Source organism: Xenopus laevis, chromosome 9_10L (genome assembly GCF_017654675.1).
Source record: "Xenopus laevis strain J_2021 chromosome 9_10L, Xenopus_laevis_v10.1, whole genome shotgun sequence".
Classification (NCBI taxonomy): Eukaryota; Metazoa; Chordata; class Amphibia; order Anura; family Pipidae; genus Xenopus; species Xenopus laevis.
The window spans coordinates 31,347,564-31,368,840 of record NC_054387.1 but is presented as its reverse complement, the minus strand read 5'-3'; the positions used below and the strand labels follow the sequence as shown (position 1 = coordinate 31,368,840).

The following is a 21,277-nucleotide window of genomic DNA, read 5'->3' as shown; positions in this document are numbered from 1 at the left end:
AAAATACAGTTTGGAGCGTTTTGGCGTCAAAGAAAAAAAAAACCGGGGGTTGATTTACCAAATTGCAGTTGCTAGCAGCAAGCAATCAGCAATAAGTTTTATACAAGCTACTACAAGCCTTAAAATTATTGGTGAAGCAAATGAGCACCTATGTTTGGAAATCAGTCTCATGATGTTTTGCTGCACTGTCAATCAAATGAAAATTGACATATACCTATAGGACTCATTTAGGCTATGTAATTATTCTGCAGCTGACAGGTCCTCATAGGTCTCCTAAGTGATCCTAAAAACAGATCAGAGAAAGATCAATTCATGGTAATCTGACAAGGGGATTTTGCTGTAAATAACCAGCTTTTCAATTTATACGTTACTCTTTGCTTGATCTGCAATATTCCTATATTTTTTGCCATTAATAATATCACATTAATGCCACCTTTTATATGCAAAAAAAAAGTAAAGACGTACGAACTATAAACTACTGTATAGCAGCAGTGAAGAAGGCAAAAACAGAAAATGATTAATCGATTGCTTTACTTGCAAAGACTAATCCCCAAATTGTCTTATTTTTGCAGACTGTTCTTAGGGAGCATGTGTAATGGTTGCATAATCCCAGTGCAATATATAGTAAGAAGAGTAGGTACTGTTGCCTCCATCAAATTACACAGTGGGAGTGATAGGGAATAATGTTTCATGAACAGAGCATGTCACACTACTTATTTTTCTTTCCTGCTCGCAGAGCATTAAATATGTGACAAGCATTCCTTCTACTTAACACTTTGGGTTCCTTAAGGCCATGCTGAAGTAAACTGTGAGTATATCATGCTAAGCAAATTAAATGTGGCACAAATTGAGCAATTAACTTTATACAGTAAGTTAAGTGACTGCAACATATTATTGTAGCTGAATTATTATTTACCTGGGGTCCTTTTAAATGCAGATATGCACGTTAGGCAGACACTGCAGTGAATTATCACTATGTGCATATTATAACTTTGGCACTGACATGCCTAGGTCCTGCAGACAATGCAAATTGCAATCTTTCTACTTTTTGTTTTCCCTGTTTTGGGCAATATCTCCTAATACTAGTTTTTTTTCCACCCATTCTCGGATTCTTCTTTTCTCTCCCCACTGCTCTCAGTAATATCTCCTCCCAGTCCTCAATCCTTTCTTCATGCCCCTTTTTCAACAGACTTTTGCCAAAAGAATCACGCACTTATGCTTGTTTAGCGCTGTGTGCCAAAAATGACGTGATCTTGTCCATTGCAACTTGTCCATTTTGATGCATCACCTCAGTTGCAGTAGACACTAAGGGGCCTATTTACTAGTAACATTCGAATTTCTATTTTTTTCCACTAACCTAATGTTTTCACAAAAAATTTTTTTTTTTACATTTCTAAAACTCTCAAATTTTTGGATTGAAGTGTAAAATTTGAAGTGTAAAAACAATGAAAAACTCGAATACAAAACTTTGGCAAGTAAAAGTGGTTGAGATCCTATAGAAGTCAATGGGAGCTGCGCTGATCATGTTGGATTCAGACTTTTGAGGTTTTTGAATTTTTTATGCTAGTAATTGTCCGAAAAACTTTTTTTTTTTTTTTTTTGGAGGTTTTTGGATCAATGTTTTAACGCATCGTTCAGTTTTTTTTTTATTCGTATTTTTTGGATTTTGGATTCATTAATAAATTACATGCCATTTGTGGTTTCAGAGAAAATTTGTTTATTCATTGTTTGAAAAACCTATAAAAACACTAAAATGAGAATGTTGATAAATGGGGCACTAATGCTTATAAAAAAAATGATGTTGAAAAAAAAAAACATGGTGATATGCATGTGAATATTGCCTGTGGTACATCTGCACTGCATTATATATAGTGAATAAAGTACCCCCTCTTGTAAAATATAAGGATATTATAAGTTACCGAGGAGTTTCATGACCATATAAAAACACGAGGCCGAAGGCAGAGTGTTTTTATACAGGTCATGGAACTACGAGGTAACTTCGAATATCCTCATATTTTGCAACTGGGGGTACTTTATTTATTATAATACACAAGTTTCAGTGAGTCATATGACAGAAATGACTTTAGAACTCACCGTTTATAAGGATATAATTTACAAGATATTCATGGCTTTTGTGTATTATATATATATATATATATATATATATATATATATATATATATATATATATATAAAATAAGGAAGAAGTAATTTGAGTTTTGAGCGTTTTGGCTTCAAAGAAAAAAAACGGGGGTTGATTTACCAACAAAGGTGTTAAATTGCAGTTGCTAGCAGCAACCAATCAGCAATAAGTTTTATACAAGCTACTACAAGTCTGAAAATGATATATTATATATATAATTAAGGAAGAAGTAATTTGATGCGTTTGCTAGAAACCCCTTTTATTTGTGCGTCTCTTCCTCAGTTACTTAGAAAATGTTACTATTATTATATTCCAGTTCTACATAAAGGCATTGGTCAGCAATTACCCTATAGCAAACAGACCATGCCACTGATTCAAAATGACTAAATTCCCCATGGAAGCAATTAGAAGACTGCAAAATTGTGGCAAACTAACTCGCTGTACCTAAGAACACAACAAAAAAATATCTCTAACTGAAAGACTTGACTCCTTTCCAATTATACACTGAGTTGTATTGTGGTGTGTTCAGCTTACCATTTTTTTGAGTGTATCAAAGTTCACTCTCGTATAACGATGGGAGGATAAAATGGTACATTTGACTTTTCTTTTCATTATTACAGGATATACACACACAGGAATCAGCAATTGTAGTGGGAAACTTAGGAATTGATTTGACTAAAAGAACAAAATTCTTTGCTGTAAGTGAGCCTGACTCCTGAAATTCAGACTGCCCCAAGAAGCACAAAAGCCGGTTTCATCTTGTTACGTTCATCTTGTTATTAAGTGCCTAACTGAGGAAACAGTTCATTGAAAAGGAAAGAACTGCACAACATAAAGGAACAGTTCAGTGTAAAAATAAAAACTGGCTAAATAGATAGGCTGTGCAAAATAAAATGTTTCTAATATATTTAGTTAGCCAAAAATGTAATACATAAAGACTGGAGTGAGCGGATGTCTAACAGAACACAACTTCCTGCATACCACACCCATTGTACTAAAACACAACCCAGATGTGCCATTATAATTACTATACAAACTGAAAATGAGCATATTAACCCCCAACATGCCAATACAATCCCTAAGTTAAATGGATAGCGGGCATATTAACCCTAGACGTGCCAGTATAAATACTACAGAAAATGTATAATCAGCATATTAACCAAAGCTGTGCCAGTATAATCAAAGTAGAAATGGCCAAAAAGCAATCAATTCAAGACAACTTGTAAGATTACTGCAAAATGTCCAATAAGCATTCCATTAACACCACACATGCCAGTAAGATCAGCGGATAGATTACACTACACTTGCACAAGCAGTGTCAGTAGCAAAGTTTTCTTCTTTCCTTGCTCCCACAGCTGCTTGGCCTGCTCTCTCTCTCTCTGTCTGCCTGCTTAATACACTGCAGAAAAATCCAAAATGGCCTTGAGTTCCACAGTGGAATGCATGGCGATTTGAGAAAAAAAGAACAGGAGTGAGGAAAGCAAGGGGATCAGCAACGACGGGGGGCAAGGGAAATAGGGAGGGAAAAAGGAAATTAATGAATCAGTGGCCCCCCGGCAAATGCCCCATTGGCATAATTAATATTAAACGGGCCTGAGCTCAAGTGGGGAAAAAATTAACTAGGATGTGAATAAAATAAATATGTGTCCCCTACACCTCCCCATGCCCCAACAGGACAGAGCACTTCTATACCGTTCATAGTCTTCTTGGCTTCCCTAATGTAATTTCTACAATAGCGTGCAAGTTGGGGGCTGCAGAAGTGCTGGGCATTGGATGTAGGTGTCTGTCTAGGGTGCAATGACATGGGGGATGCAACATGAAGGCTCTCACCAATGCAAGGGGGCAAGTGATCAACAGTGGTGGAGTCAGAGGGTTTGTGAGTAACTGGCAGCAGGAGAGAGGGGGTGGGTAGCTGCGTGGCTTGGGCATGCTGGCTCTGGACCTGATTGATACATGCCATACATTCTATGTTCTGCTGCAGATTATACATTTACAATTTACTGTACAGGTAAGAAACCGATTATTCTGAATGTTTGGGACCTGGGGTTTTCTGGATAATGGATCTTTCCGTAATTTGAATCTTCATACATTAAGCCTACTAGAAAATCAATTTAACATTAAATAAACCCAATAGGCTGGTTTTGCCGCCAATAAGGATTAATTAGATCTTAGTTTGCATCCAGGACAAAGTTATGTTTTATTATTAGAGAGAAAAGGAAATCATTTAAAAAAAATGGAAAAATGGAGTCTAAAGAAGATGGATAACGGATCATGGGTTTCCAGGTAACAGATCCCATACCTGTATTTATATTTTTGCGTTACGGTACATTTAATGTTGTCCAACCAGCAGTTGAACAAACTGGCGCATGGAAATGTAGGTAAATCAAGCGTGAACAAATATAGAGAAGGATTTAAAATGCGAGTCCATTTTAAAGCCGTAGAATCTGGCAGTAAGGGAAATGTTCATATCAATCATCAAATTTCAAGATGATATTTAAAGCAAATCCTAGAATTTTACCTTGCAGTCTTATTATTATTAACTTAAATCCTCCCTAATGTCTTTCTGCCCCACTTATTTCTGCTGACACAATCCTGTCAGAGAATCCCTATATCTGTCCTGTCAATTTTAACTTTTTTTTGTATTAAATCTTTATGGTAGCACCACTTTTTCCTTACAGTATTTAATTGTATGTCAGTAATTTGCTATACTGGGCTAATCTGCACTATTAGGGGCTATTTATTCAAGGCTGAGTTGTGTTTTTCGAGGGTAGCTTTTTCGGGGGGGAAAAAACTTTTCTTTGAGAATTATTATGCCCCGAAGTTGCTAAAAGCCTGAATCCGAAAATACTCCAGCTAAAACCTTTCGAGGTCATGTAGAAGTCAATGGCAGAGGTCTCTTTAACCATTTTTTTTGCCTTCACGATTTTTGGATGTTTTATGGTGATTTGCGGTAGAAAATTTCCTAAACTCAAAAGTATTCAAGGGTTTTTTTAGCCTATAAACGCAATAAATTAGAGGTATTCAAGTTTTTCCCTGATTGCATTTAATTTAATGGAACAGTAACATCAAAGAAAGTGTTTTAAATTAATGAAAATATCATGTACTGTTGCCATGCACTGGTAAAACTGATCTGTTTGCTTTAGAAACACTACTATAGTTCATATAAACAAGCTTCTGTTTAGCAATGGTTGAAATCCAAAAAAGTCTATATGGCACAGGATAAATAGTGGATAACAGATACCACCATTATGTTCTACAGAGCTTATCTGCTGTGTAACCTGAGCCTTTTCTCCTTTGAATGGCTGCCCCCATTGCTAAACAGCAGCTTATGTATATAAACAATAGTAGTGTTTCTGAAGCAAACACACCAGTTTTACCAGTGCAGGGCAACACTGCATTATATTTTTATTACTTTAAAACATTCACTTTTTTGATGCTACATTTGTTTTTTTTTTCATAAATAAGCAAACATTCAAGTTGTTAGTTTATTCAAGGTAGAAAAAAACCTCACAAACGCGACCTTTGATAAATAACACTCTTAATGGTCTGTATTTTTGCTGTTTCTGGAATTCATTTAATCTGCAGTCTGTTTTAAATGGAAATAATACATCTGAGTTATCTAATAAGTTTCTCATATATAAGTAGGAAAGCATCGAATTCCAGATTCGGTTTGGAACTCCAAGCTATTTTTAAGATGATTCAGAATCAGCCAAATCAAGGAGTCTGGCCAAACCGAATCTGGAACCCATAGATTCAATTTTATCTAAATAATCCAAATTTCTTAAAATGATTTCCTTTTCTCTGTAATAATAAAATAGTACCTTGTACTTCATCCTAATTTAGATATAATTATTCCTTAGAAGCAAACACCAGCCTATTGGGTTTATTTAATATTTTATGTAAGGTAAGAAGATCCAAATTATAGAAATGTCCCTTTCTGGACATGGTTTCATGCCTGTACAACTGGAAAAAAATGGGTATTAACCCCCCCCTGCACCAGCTTTTCTGATACAGAAAGGTTCAAATTTGGTTCAGTATTTGGAGGAACCCATAACTCCTGTATTTGGGTTTTGTCTGAAACCTGAAAAACAGCTTTAATAATCTGGGGGGACATCTAAAATATTATGCCAGTGCCTCTATTTATCCCAACACCCTCTTCTGAACTGTTGCATCAAATGGTATTATAACAGATGTGTTGCTAGCATGAATTCCTATTCTCCCCTGGTAATTGCCCCCTACTGTGAAAACTTATAAACGGGACCACAATAAACATAGATAGCCGCCAAATTCCCTTGTGAGAAATTTGTACTGTCTGGATACTACATTCTGCCTAAACTGAACATGCTCACCAAATGGAACCCCATTAGCCCAGCCATATTAGCTGTGATTGGCACAATTACATTTTAACATTGGTCCCTATAATGGCCCACCTGGGATATCATGTGATTTGCCCCGTCTAGAAGCTGTCTTTGTGGTTGGCAGAAAGTATCAAACCCTGTTCTGCATTTACGACAAAGGCTGTTCCCTTTCTGATTACAAAGGGCGCTGCCAAGAATTCCAGTTTGTTAGTCTTTTTACACATGGAAAATCATCAACACTGCCCAGCTGTAACCACAGCAGCTGTACCCACATGTTCCAGTGACCCAAAGTAGCAGTGCCAACCCATGGCATCTACACAACCAAAACCACTAAGTGCATGATGGCCACTGAGAACAGTCGGTGAGTGTAGACGCCTTAAGGTCCTGTCTAGAATATGTAGAAAATGTATTTTTGTTGTTTTGATGCATTTTCAATGCTTCCTTATCTCCTGATTTCTTGCTTTATAATTTTTCTATTTTTTAATTGATTAGCTTATTAGTCAATTAATTTTTCAATTTATTTCCTTACTCAATATTTTGACATAATTAATTCATTAATTTTTTGAGCATATGTGTTAGGTATGTACACTGCATAGTTTAATTCATTGTACTCCAAATTCATTTATAACTTATATTTATTTTCAATGTACCTGTTTATGCAGTATAGACGCATGCTTCCGTGAATTTTAATCATATGTCTCTGGTATTCTTAATTGAGCATGTTATTTTAGCATGAAACCAACAGAGGGCGCCCATGCTTCTGATGAAGTGACACGTCACAAAACGCGTCAAGCTGTTTCCCCTGCCCGCTACTTTGCTATTTTTAAGCATTTTACAATAAAGCCGCATATGTTTTAATCCAATGGTACGCACCCGTACTTTACTTGAATCCGGTTGAGCCACACCACTGCCTCATTTTGGATGACTAGAATATGTAGTGCAGTTTTGGTCTTCAGCGCTCAAATGTTATATTATTGAAATAGAGTGTCTTGAGCTTGTTGCAAAGGCCTAATGTAGTATGTTTTGTTTGTTTGCATTGCTAGGAACCCCTATTCTTTCCCATGGTGGCCCCCTGCACTTCTCTTTGGTCTGTGACTTCCCTGCGATCAGTCGTTTTGGGATTTTTTTTATACTTTTCTGAGCTTTTTGTTAGTTCTAGTGTGTCATAAAATGTTTTTACCCATTGCAGCAATGACAAAGAGAAGCAGCCACATTACAGCACTGTGTGATTAAATACCCAAAGAAAACAAAAACCTTATACTGAGATTGTGTAATCATAGTCCCTGCTGAAAATGCAGGTGCTTACTAGACAAGCTTTAATTTAATATTGCCTAATAATGTTTTAATTTACATTTAATTTACATATTCCTGTAGCTCTTCTTTTGCTGCTGCTTGTTGCGACAAAATTAAATCTGAGAAATAATAAATACCCAAATATCCAAAAAATAGGCAACTGCAAGGTACTGGTTGCAAGTTATCCATATCAAAAACATCATGCAACACAACATTCCTTGACCACATTCACTACCCTTGTTGGTGTCATGCATATATTTCCAACAAACCAAAGACACACACCGCACAATTCTGTGTGACCTAGTTAGCTGATAATTAAACTCTCTCGTATTACAATTTAATGTTTGAGGGGCAATGCAACAATCACCTAAGGCCATGTTATTATATTTTTATTATTAATAATAATAATAATAAGTGTTTATAAAACGTCAACATATTCCACAGCATTGTACAGTAAATAGGTGTACATATGAAACATACAAAAAAATACAAAAACAACCAATAACTAATACAAGTACATGTATCTGTAGACTATTTTAAGCAAGCTGGCACATTTTAAGCTTTTTCCAAATATTTGAGAACATTGGAATCAACTTTGGTGCCATATTAACCAACATGTATCCAGAAGAAAACAACTCCCTATCATAAAAAGCCAAGAGCATTGGCAAGATATATTTATTTTCTTCAAATAATTTAATTCAGAATTAGGTGGCATCTCAAGCTGTATGTGTTTTCCATCCAGAGCACCTATCCAGTTAAAATTTATTTAGTTCTAAAACCTGCGGCTATCTCCAGCTCGTCCACCTTGATAGGTGAATTAGAGCCGTGCATTTCTTATATAGCCCCCACTGTTTCACTGACATTAATTTAAATGATTTTTTCTCCAAGCAGAAATTGTAATGAAAGGAGCTGGAACTGTATATGGAATGGGGTATGGGAATATACCTACAAGTACTCCCATTTATAACAAGAGGCAGGAACAAAAGCAAAGAAATTTAATAATCATAAGTGCGTGTTAGGGAGATATTAACAAAACTGTTTTCACAACTTTGCCATGTATTTTTACAACACCTGTGTAAAACCTGTCCTGTGTCATTGCCTGTTTTCTATATTTGACTGATCACTGGCAATTACAATGTTCTGGCCTTCTAATGTTGTCTAATTGCAATATACAAGTTCACAATCTCTTTCTCCCTCTCTCACATTTCTTGGATTCTTATACTTAAACCATTTTCTCCCTTTGCAGATCCTATTCTTTAGTTAAGCAAGTTTTCATAAGACCTTTTCTCACACAGCAATTGACCTTTCCCTTCCATCTAGTTACCAGTCAGTGTTATCTCATTGCTTCCTATCCTTTTAAACCCCAGTGTCTGTTCTCATCCTCCCCAATCAGACTTACACACTAATTACATACTGGAAACTGCACTCTCCGTCTCACAACATCCTACTAATAAATCCCAAGGCCTTTATTCTTTTCTCATTTGGCTTGATCTTTTTGCTGCTTTGACAATGAAGAATAACTGCTTCTGCTTACAGCAGTTTAATCTTGGTATTTTGGACAAATGCTTCTCCTTTCTTCCAATAATTGGCCCGTTACTATTCCAGATGCTGCTTAAGTTTCTTAATGAATAGTATCTTAATGAATATTGCTGCTTAAAAGCCAACCTTACAGCATTTTTTTTTATTAAGGATGGTGCATGGGAACACTGTCATTTTCATTCATGTTGGTAATAGGCCAATAAAGGTATGAGATATGTTATCTGGAACTCATTATCCAGAAAGCTCCGAATTACAGGATTGCCATCTCCCAAAGACTCCATTTTAATCAAACATTCACATTTTTAAAAATGATATCCTTTTTCTCAGTAATAATAAAACAGTATCTTGTACTTCATCCCAAGTTAGATATATTAAATCCTTATTGGAGGCAAAGTAATGCTATTGGGTTTAATTAATGGTTAAACATTTTTTAGCAGGTATGGTGATCCAAACAATGCATAATAGATCTGATATTTAACTCCAGAACAATGTACCCTCCAAAACTATTAACATGGATGTGGTACTAGGCACAAGGAAGCCCTGCACCTTACACCTGATATGGCTCTAAAGCATAGGGCTCTCTTTGCATCCCTGAAACTCTATAAAAAACATAGGGTATGTAGAAATATGCCTATGACCCACCCAAGTAAACATTTAGTTGTACTTTATGTATATTCTGTAGTACACTTAAAGGGGTGGTTCATCATTAAGTTAACTTTTAGGGGGTTATTTATCAAGGTCCGAATTTATCTCAATATCGGCTGCTACAAACGCCGATCTAACCCGCTTAGGTTTTTAACGCTTATTTATTATTACATTTTCCTGAAAATTATCAAAAATCAATGGGACTGTTCCCATTTACTTGTATGCAACCTCGACAGGTTTGAAATGCTGTGTTTTTATATTCTGGGTTTAATAAATTCCGAAAAACCTATTATAACACAAAAAATCACGAAGATTTCGGGGAATTTCGGGTATTCGGAGCTTAGTAAATAACCCCCTTAGTATGTTATAGAATGGCCAGTTCTAAGCAACTTTTCAATTGATATTCATTATTATTTTTTAAAAAATATTTTTTAATTATTTGCCATCTTCTTTTGACTCTTGCCAGCTTTCAAATGGAGGTCACTGACCCCATGTAAAAACAAATGCTCTGTAAGGCTACACATTTATTTTTATTACTCATCTTTCTATTTAGGCCCTCTCCTATTCATATTTCAGTCTCTTATTCAAATTAATGCATGGTTGCTAGGGTAATTTGAGCCATAGCAACCAGATTGCTGTAATTGCAAACTGGAGAGCTTTAGAGTAATAAGCTAAATAACTCAAAAAACACAAATTAAAAAAATTAAAAACAATTGAAAATTGTCTCAGAATATCTCTCATAGAATATGTCTCTACATCATACTAAAAGTTAACTCAAGAAGAAACAACCCCTTTCAAATTACGGAAAGACTCCTTATCCAGAAAACCCCAGTTCTCATACTGTACCTTTCCAAATTTCCTTTTGTGCACCAAGCATGGGAATCAGTTGCTCTGCACAACATATGTTGGGCATCACTGACCAAGAACTTATGCTTTATTTTCATGCATTAAAAAACCTGCACTACCATCTCACCTCACCTCTGCGTCTTCTTGTGGTTACATAATTACCATCCCTGAGTTATTTAATAGGTCTTATGGAAGTAGATGTGATGAATGGAGATGTGAATCATATTTAATGAGACAGATATATGATTGCAGCTGGAAATATATCTGTAAACCTTAAAACCCACGAGATTTGCAAGTTGATTCTTGAAAAAATAAGAATTGCTCAGATATTCTGCTGCAAATGTATGCAAATTAGTTGTGTTCTTCTGTGCTCAGTCATGTTTCAGATTTGTCCACAAAAAATCCAAATTTAAATTTAATTTATTACCAACTGGCTTATGAAAAACTATTTTGGATGAATTGTTAATTCAAATGAAGGTTTTTATTTGCAGCAGATGCAAGTAGGAAATCCATATTGATGGAACCACTGCATCAATTACCTTAGTTGTAATGTTAAAGGGAAAATAATCTCAGAAAGCCTATAATAATCTCATAAATGACTATTTTTCCATTTTATACATGTATTGTAAACTTGTGGAATCTACAACAGACACTAATATATTAAAACACAGGTGCCCATCTCAGCATACAAAACAAATCATAAAATTAACTCCTTTCCTCTGGGTTCTTACTACACACTGGGCCCTTTCTGATTTACCAGCAAAAACCATGCAAATGTTTGAGGTCTTATCTGTACTCCTAAACGTTGACAATTCTAGGGGAGTTGCCCAGCCCCTTGGGAAAACATATTTATCAACATTCAGGGGGTTATTTACAAAGCTCTGGTTGGGCTTTTTGGGGCAAAACTAGAATTTTCACACAAAATTTTCAAGATGTATTATTTTATTAAAGCCCGATACAGCAAAAAACAGAATCCGAAAATCCGCCAGCTACACGACGATGTTGTGTATACCGTATATACTAGAGTATAAGCCGAGTTTTTCAGCCCCCACAACATGCTGAAGAACTCTAGCTCGGCTTATACTCGGGTCAAGCACAAAAACGGTCGCCGGCGTCTTAGAATAGTCGCCGGGGTCTAAGAATAGTCGCCGGCGCCTAAGAATAGTCGCCGGCGTCCAAGAATAGCCTCCAAGAATATTCGCCGGCATCCAAAAACGAGACGCCGGCACCTCCAATGGGAGCAGAAACCCTCAATTTTTTGATTGAAACTTACCAGAAGTGGCTGCATTTCTCACCCTAGGTTTTGGAGGTAAAATTAGGTACCTCGGCTTATACTCGGGACGGCTTATACTCGAGTATATACGGTAAGTCAATAGCAGAGGTCCCTACCTTATTTTGACATTTCTGTGGTCTGCGCAAGAATTAGCCCAAAAATCCGACCATTTCGGGCAAATATCCAAAAAACCATTTTGCATTAAGTTTGATAAATTAGAGTCTGGGGGGTGTAATGTGTTTCAGTAGCACAAAAAACACTGTGCAAATATGATAGTGAACGTTAGCGACCATGTTTGTGTCCTTTTTGACTGATTAAAGACCTCAAAGTCTTCATCTCAAAGTTTGCGACTAAATGGCTTTTGGGAACGTGTAATTAAATTTTGCCAAATTTAAATAAAGCTCCAGAGCAGGTTTTTACACTAAACATTTGCTTAAGGATAATGCATAATGTAATATTCACCGGTGAATTATTTTGCATAGTTAGCAGTGATAAACATTCGCAAAAACGCTATTTAAATAAGGGTTAATATCCAACTGCTACATTTGGGTGAAAATTGCCATATTTTTTACCACAATGCAGAATAGTCCCCCTAACCAACATCTGCTGCAACTTGTGTGCGATGAGCGAATATGGGCACAAATTACGGTTCATTTGGTACATGTTGCAGTACTTTTGTCATGTTGCAGGATTTTGCCATTTCTGGTGTTAATGGCATTAGCATCTAAATTACCAGGCACAAATCAGTTGTGTCTATGTAAGCAAGCTGCTAAGGAATCACCAGCATGTCCAGACTGCCCAAAAGGTTCCTTTGTGCCTGTTTGAGCAGTTGAATGCCATACACTACAAAACAAATCATTATACCACACAATGTATAAAGTATTTGCTTACATCCATAATGAGAGTGAATGTGTAACTCAGCCTTGGGAAGTGCCTATAGATGCGAATGAAACCAGGAGAGAGACACTATAATAGCAACTGGATGATTGTGCACCTGCCCTAATATGAAATAGAACTTTGCTGGTCTGGAATCTGTTATATTTATGCCATTGTATAGAAAGATTTGCTTTGACTAAAAACAAGGGGAAGCATTGCTTCTTGCCAACACGAAAAGAACCTGACTACCTAAGTTCCTAACGTAAGGTCCCTGCCTTCCTAGCCCAGCCGAGGTTCCCACTGGCAACTCCATTAGAGCTTAGAGGGAACGAGACCTGTATAGGGGAGAGTGGGACTTAGGCAAGGGACCCCTTCCCCCAGGGCTTCAGGTAGGTGTCATGCAGCTGGGGCTGTTTGCCACCCCAGCCCCCCTTTCCCTCCCCCTGGACACAGACAAAGGGAACAAAGGGAGAGATACCTAGTGGCGGGAAAAAAGGGGGCGGGTTGGGGGAGGTAAAGGGGGCTGGTGCAGAGAAGGGACAGACGTTTAAGGACGAAACCAAGCCAGGAGCAGCAGACTAACTTTTGTTTTTTGTTTCAGGCAGATCGCTAAGAGCTGTGCGGCAAGAAACTCACCAGGAAATCTGCAGCTTGAAGAGATCCGGTCAGCGCTGAGATGGAGGCGAATGCGGCCCAAGTGATGGAAATCGGAGCGACGAAGAGGAAAGCCCTGATGCCCAGGAGGTTCCGGGAAGAGACTGAAGGCTCGGCAGAGGACATCGCTAGGCCCAAGAAGAGGGTAAGTTGTTCCCTGCAGGTCAGGAGCCGGTCGGCGAGCGGTGGATGCGGCAGAAGAGACGGCGTCGTCAGCGAAGAGGAGGAAGCATCGCGAGAACGGGAACCGGATCAAGATGACGTCACTTCCGGATCGACGAACAGCGCTGGACCGGCGGTGAAGAAAAGGAAGAAGTTTGGAGGCGCACAGAGGATCGGGGAGCAGCACGGCAAGGAGTATACAAGGAAGAGGTTTGGAGGTTCAAGGGGGAGGCGGGTGGGGGGCTCGGGGGGGGTCCCCACCGCCACCAATGTTTTTCCCACGGCCACCAATGTTTTTCCCACGGCCACCAATGCCCCCCCCATGCCACCAACGAGTCTCCCACGGCCACCAATGCCCCACACCCCGCCAGCAATAAGGCACCATCCACCACCATGGGGACGGGGGGGGCAACGAGGGGCCCAGCCAATAGGGCCCCACAGACACCCTTAGGCCCAGGTTTAAGGGGCAGAACCAGCACCAACGACCCCTGTTCCCTCCAGGGTGGCGGAGCAATCACAGAGGAGCTCCCAGGGGAAGAGGATGGGGGGAGGGAAGCCGCCCCCAACCCTGAGGAGGAGGGACGCAGAGGGTCAGAACACGGCCAAACATGGGGTGCTGAACATTTCCAAGCCCCAGCGACCAGGGGAGGGGGGAGTTTCAGATTTAGGGGAAACAACAGACCTGTCTTTGAGCAACGGAACCCCCAGAGGGGATGGGGTCACAGGGGCTGCCAACAGTGGAACGGAAACGGTTTTAATGACATGTGGGGGGCGGATGGTTGTAATACTGAGTATGTAGGTTATGACAATAATTATGAGTTTTTTCCTGCACATAGGCAATGGTATAACCAGAGGATGCCTGGATGGGCAATGGGACAAGAGTTTCCATATTGGGAGAGTTATCGGGTGCCGAGTCTCCAGTTTAAAAACAGGGAGGAAGAGGAGAGCTGGTTGCAGTGGAGGAGAGAAAGAACGCAAAGACAAGAGGAGGAGGCAGGCCCATCAACAAGGAAGGAAAAAGAAGCCTATCCAACAAATACAAGGATGCAGAAAGAGGATACAAGCACACAGAGACCAGTCGTGGCAACCGCTGCAAGGGAGGCACCTATGGGTGAGTTGAATGTGCAACATGACATACCAATTGATTTGGATTCTGATTCAGAGGATTCAGATAGTGAGTCAGAAGGGGGTAAAATGTTAGCCATACTTAAGAAGTATCTGAAAGGCAAAGAGAAAGGTGGGGGTATAGAAAAAAATTCAAAAGAAACCACTCCGGTAATGGTCCTAGCTGGGGCTGGGGATACATATGCATGCGCACTTACAGAGACTGCAGCACATTTACCTAAGAAAGCGAGAAAGTCTATAGAAGAGGGTAAATTTGTGGATATTTACAGTTTAACTAGGGAAGCAGTTCAAGAAAAGGAAGAAGGGGTGAAACAGGAGGAAAAAGGGAGAAGGGGAAAATCGATATTTGATTGGTTGAAAGGGTTTTTGGTTTTCTCAAGCGTATACCTAGTTAAAAAGCCGGAGCAGAGTTTGAATATCATAAAATACATTGATACAATAATTGACACATATCTGTTTTACAAGGGTACTTCATGGTATGATTATGACCAGGCTTTCAGGAAAAAGATTGTAAATAGTAAAATGTTATCTTTCGGGCAGAAGGACATAGATTTATGGACAAGATTGGTGTCTAAAGAGAGTAATACAAGCTATAATGTGAACAAAGGGAGCTATACGGTCAAACCAAGGAACGTGTGTTTCGCATACAACGAGAGGAGATGTAATAGAGGGTATGCATGCAAATTTAGGCATGCATGCTCTGCATGTGGATCTTCTCATGTTGTAAGTGAATGTAACAGGAAAAGGGAGACCCAAGCAAACAGGCAGCCCTTTCGAGGCGCTCAGCAAAAGAGCGGCAACGCCAGTGCAGATGGGCAAACTAAGTGAGTCATTACTTGGTTACCCAGATAAAGAGGCAGCAGTATTCTTAGCAAAGGGTTTTTTGGACGGTTTTAAGATTCCTGTAGCGCAAACACCCCCCCCTAGTAAAATCTATAAAAATTTAAAATCAGCTGGCCAGCATGAGGATGTTTTAAAACAAAAAATTGAAAAAGAAGTAAAAGCAGGTAGGATGGCAGGGCCATTTGAAGTCATCCCCATAGAGGGCCTGGTGGTATCTCCACTAGGCGTAGTGCCCAAAAAAGAGCAAGGTAAATTCAGGATGATACAGCACCTTTCATATCCAGTAGGGGCATCAGTGAATGATGCACTAGATAAAGAACAGTGCAAGGTGCAGTACCAGTCTTTCGACGAAGCTTTAGAAATAGTAAAGGGACAGGGGGACAGGGCATTGTTAGCAAAGGTGGACATAGAGTCTGCATTTAGGCTTTTACCTTTACACCCAGAGAGTTTTAAGTTGACCGGGTGTTATTTTCAGGGAGCATTTTTTGTGGATTTATGCTTACCTATGGGATGTGCAATTTCATGTTCATATTTTGAGATGTTTAGCACATTTTTGCATTGGCTTATATGCCAAAGGTCGGGGAATGCGGCCATAGCCCACTACCTAGATGATTTTTTAATCATAGGGCCTAAACAAACAGGGAAATGCCAGGAAACCTTGTTAAGATTTTTACAGATGCTAAAAGAGTTAGGTGTCCCAGTAGCGGACGAAAAGACAGTGCAGCCAACTACAAAGTTGACATTTTTGGGAATTGAGATAGATACAAAAGCCAGGAGGTGCAGGTTGCCAAGGGATAAAGTAGAAAAAAGCAAGCAGGCAATACATAATTTAATGGGGACTAAAAAAGTAACGTTGAGAGAAATGCAACAGGCTTTGGGGCTTCTGAACTTTGCATGTAGAGTAATTCCAATGGGTCGGATATTTAAGAGAAGGTTGGAAAAGGCTACGACAGGGGTTAAAAAACCATTCCACAAAATAAGGATAACTAAGGAGTTAAGAGCAGATTTGGGTGTTTGGGATAGTTTTTTGACAGAATTTAACGGAATAAGGTTATGGTTATCTGAGACAAAGAATAACAGAGAATTGGAATTGTTAACAGATGCGTCAGGTAGCATTGGTTATGGAGCTTACTTTGCAGGAAAGTGGTGCGCTGGAAGGTGGCCGCAAGCATGGCGTGAGTTGGGTTTAACTAAGAATTTGACTTTGCTAGAGTTATTCCCCATAGTAGTAGCACTAGAGCTATGGGCAGGAGATTTTAGGGATAAAGCAATTCGGTTCATATCAGACAATATGGGGGTGGTGTGTGCAGTTAATAACTTATCATCGGATTCAGCCCCAGTAATCAATCTATTGAGACAGTTAGTTTTAATTTGCATGAGGTTTAACATCTCATTCAGAGCGCAGCACATCCCAGGTGTAGAAAACACATTGGCTGACGCATTGTCAAGGGAAAAATGGGATCTTTTCTTTAAATTGGCACCCAACGCAGCAAAAACACCTCATAATTGCCCTGATAATTTATGGCAGTTGGTGAACCTCTCTTAGAAGAGCTGTACGGGAAATCTGTATCCGAGAGAACTCTTGCCGCATACAAAAAGGCATGGAAAAGATGGCAACTATTCTGCGAAAGCGGTAAGAGGGAGGGCAGCACTAAGGATTTGTTGTCATTTTTGGCGTTAATGTATAGGGAGGGAAAATCAAAAGCAGGCGCCAGCGCCACGCTAGCGGCGATTTCCCATTTTTCAGTAGCAGAAGGTAGACCTGAGATAGTACGCAGCCCAGTAATTAGGAAAGTTATAAAAGGATGGGCAAGAGCGGAGGGCCCTAGAGTAGATGAGAGAGAACCAATAGTGGAGAGCAGGCTGGCTTTGGTCATAAGGGCATTAAAAAAGGTCTGTTTTGATCAATTTGAATATATGCTGTTCAGGGCAGCATTCACATTAGCATTTGGGGGGGCATTGCGGTTAAGTGAATTGGTTCCCCCATCAAAAAAGGCAGCAGGGAAAGGTTTAATGGACAGGCACGTAGTTATACAAGAAGGGAAAGCTTTGGTCTATGTTAGTAGATCTAAAACCGATCAGGAAGGGAAAGGGAGGTGGATAGGTATAGAGGCCACAGGTAAAATAACATGTGCGGTCAAGGCACTGGCGAATTATAGGACAGTCCGGCCCGGGGGTGGGCAGCTGCTACTACTGCACAAAGATTCATCCCCCCTTTCTGCTTTCCAGTTTAGCCAGGTGCTGAAGAAGGCAGTAATAGTCAATGGTTGGGACCCAAAGAAATTTAGTTCACATTCTTTCAGAATAGGTGCAGCAACGGAGGCAGCAATGAGGGGGGAGTGTATAGAGAAGATAAAAAAGATGGGGAGATGGAAATCAGAGGCATATAGGAAGTATATACGGCCCGTGGAAAGAATGAAAAATGGAAGCTAACCTTGCATATGTATTTACTTCGCAGCAAGGTGTGGATCTGCTGTCAACATATTGGTCATAGGGCACTCATTTATTTTTTGGGCCGAAAAGCATGCAGCAGGGCAACAGCTGGGGTTACCAAAGGAACACATGAAGTTGGCATGGCAGGGTTGGAGAGGTATGAGATGGGAGCAGCTAAAAGGTAGGTTCTATAACGCGCTCCATCGAGTTAATTTCGTGCATTTAGTTATAATTCATACAGGGGGAAACGATCTCACGTCAAAAAAGACTCCAGCACTCATAGAGAACATGAGGGCCGACTTGTCGGAGATGCTGGAAAACAGGAAGGTCGGGGGGTTAGCTTGGTCAGACATTATACAGAGGAGCAATTGGAGGGGGGCAATTTCACCCAAAGGCGTGGAGAAAGCTAGAAAGAAAGTGAACCGGGCCATGCATAAATTCATGTGTTCCTTTGGAAAAGGTATCATAAGGCACGACAACATAAGAAGTAAGCAACACCAGTTCTTTAGGGAAGATGGAGTTCATCTGTCAAGTGAAGGTTTGGATCTGTTTTTAGGGAACATCGGGTCATTTATTCAGGAGTGGTGGAAGTCACAGGAGGTATAGGTGGGCCATGGAAAAGGACAAGGTGGTACCCCTCCCCCCTTTTCCATTGGGTGGCGGCAGTGCGGCTCCAGGAGAAAAGACGGTTACAGTGCAGGCCTACCCTTTGGAGAGTCACTAGTGTGGAGCAGACTTTGACTGCACGGTCTTGTCTGAGTCATGCAAGGGGCTGGGGTTAGCGCCAGTTATGCACACGGTTGGGAGCAGGAGGATGGGCGACTGATTGGTCACAGAGGGCGCTTGGCCCCATGATCCCTGCTCCCTATGGTGGTCTATTACGGTGTGGGCACAATGCCCAGGTTGGTGATAGGAGCCGCAGCTGGGGGTCAGGGGGTACCTAGTCCTTTTAGCAAAAAGTAATAAATAAAGAAAGTGACTTCCACACATATTTTGCACCAATTAAGTCTCTGTGTCATTCTTGAGGGGGATGTGAGATGCCCCAGGGGATAGGGGTATCCTTGGCCTAGAGGGAACGAGACCTGTATAGGGGAGAGTGGGACTTAGGCAAGGGACCCCTTCCCCCAGGGCTTCAGGTAGGTGTCATGCAGCTGGGGCTGTTTGCCACCCCAGCCCCCCTTTCCCTCCCCCTGGACACAGACAAAGGGAACAAAGGGAGAGATACCTAGTGGCGGGAAAAAAGGGGGCGGGTTGGGGGAGGTAAAGGGGGCTGGTGCAGAGAAGGGACAGACGTTTAAGGACGAAACCAAGCCAGGAGCAGCAGACTAACTTTTGTTTTTTGTTTCCCACCCTCCCACCCTGTAGGTGGATGGAGGCTAAGAAGGTGCTCCAGGGTCTTCGGACCGATCGCCTAGACGGGGTCAGGAAGGAATTTTCCCCTACGGTGCCAATTGGAAACACACACCGAAGGGTTTTTTCGCCTTCCTCTGGAGCATTATTATATGTGAAGTCAAAGGTACTCCCTGAAATCAGCTGCGGCTACAAATGTGTGGGGGTCAGCGGCAGTGCGGCTCCAGGAGAAAAGACGGTTACAGTGCAGGCCTACCCTTTGGAGAGTCACTAGTGTGGAGCAGACTTTGACTGCACGGTCTTGTCTGAGTCATGCAAGGGGCTGGGGTTAGCGCCAGTTATGCACACGGTTGGGAGCAGGAGGATGGGCGACTGATTGGTCACAGAGGGCGCTTGGCCCCATGATCCCTGCTCCCTATGGTGGTCTATTACGGTGTGGGCACAATGCCCAGGTTGGTGATAGGAGCCGCAGCTGGGGGTCAGGGGGTACCTAGTCCTTTTAGCAAAAAGTAATAAATAAAGAAAGTGACTTCCACACATATTTTGCACCAATTAAGTCTCTGTGTCATTCTTGAGGGGGATGTGAGATGCCCCAGGGGATAGGGGTATCCTTGGCCTAATGGTCTACAGCCTCTGACATTTGGGATATTAAATAAGGAAAAAGGGCTGTTTTTTTAAAAATTGGATTATGAATTTGGGTTATACGTTTGTATCAATAAATTAATTTATGCTAACTAGGTGTAACTAATTGACTTGCACTGCAAGGGCAGTAATAAATCACTCTGAGTGCATTAAGTATTGGTTTATACAGATTTTAGATTAGTTTCATGCAATTCATCAGAGCAGGCTGGGTGCATTATCGCTTGCTGGGTGTATAAGGACACAAACACCCTTGTGAACAGCATTAATGCACGCTCAAGTTTGTATATATTTGAAGGATTTTCACTTCTGCTTGTGTAATGTTCAGAAATAAGCCCTGATTTTTTTGCTGATGATGCAAACTAATGCAAATGATCTGTGTTTGACCTTACACATTATAGAGTGATTTACACTTTGATGCTAGAGTTATTTTAATAAACTGGGGCACTTGGCACTTAGCTGATGAATTTCATAATTTGATTTTCTAAGCTAGATTAATTCTCAAATGGCTCAAAATACACTGACATCTTTTAAGATAAGTATCCTATAATCTCCATCTTTCTATATCAAATTATCTAGAAAATTAAAAGGATTCTGTCATGATTTTTATGGTGTAGATTTTATTTCTAAATTACACGGTTCAAACTGCAAATAATTTTATTCCTAAACCAACAAATTTCTTTTTATGAGAATGTAAGTAGAGACCTCGATTCTGGGATGGCAGTGGATGTGATTTACTTAGACTTTGCTAAAGCATTTGATACAGTGCCCACAACAGGTTACTGGTTAAATTAAGGAATGTTGGCCTGGAACATACTGTAGTATTTGTACCTGGATAGAGAACTGGCTAAAAGATAGACTACAAAGAGTGGTGGACCTGGTGGTAAATGGAACATTTTCTAATTGGACCAGTGTTGTTAGTGGAGTACCGCAGGGCTCTGTACTAGGTCCCTTGCTTTTCAACTTGTTTATTAATGACCTGGAGGTGGGCATTGAAAGTACTGTTTCTATTTTTGCAGATGATACTAAATTGTACAGAACTATAGGTTCCATGCAGGATGCTGCCACTTTGCAGAGTGATTTGTCTAAACTGGAAAA

The 21,277-nt window shown here is 40.2% G+C and overlaps 1 protein-coding gene and 1 long non-coding RNA gene across 5 annotated transcripts in view; one reads left to right on the top strand and one right to left on the bottom strand.

Moving 5' to 3' along the window:
- The window catches only part of LOC121398022, a 111,297-nt gene that overhangs the window by 77,821 nt on the left and 12,199 nt on the right, over positions 1-21,277 (bottom strand). The window lies entirely within an intron of this gene.
- On the top strand, positions 13,300-20,092 carry LOC121398021. 3 transcript variants are annotated; one of them, XR_005964074.1, is made up of 3 exons: positions 14,038-14,900; positions 18,216-18,867; positions 19,768-20,092. XR_005964074.1 is itself a non-coding variant. In XM_041576389.1 (2 exons), exons 1-2 carry the CDS (start codon positions 13,650-13,652, stop codon positions 15,740-15,742), a joined length of 1,467 nt encoding a protein of 488 aa, XP_041432323.1. In that variant the 5' UTR covers positions 13,300-13,649; the 3' UTR covers positions 15,743-18,165. The 3 variants fall into 3 exon arrangements, 2 of the variants coding, with proteins under 2 accessions (XP_041432323.1, XP_041432324.1); XM_041576389.1 differs by lacking the exons at positions 18,216-18,867; positions 19,768-20,092 and adding an exon at positions 13,300-13,999 and having other exon boundaries at positions 14,626-18,165; XM_041576390.1 differs by having other exon boundaries at positions 14,039-14,900; positions 18,216-20,092.

Excerpts from the sequence above, each read along its gene's own strand:
- LOC121398021 (XM_041576389.1), top strand. The coding sequence starts at position 13,650 with ATGGAGGCGAATGCGGCCCAAGTGATGGAAATCGGAGCGACGAAGAGG. Across the intron at positions 14,000-14,625 it reads AAGGAGTATACAAGGAAGAG|GCAATGGTATAACCAGAGGA; the intron begins GTTTGGAGGTTC and ends TCCTGCACATAG.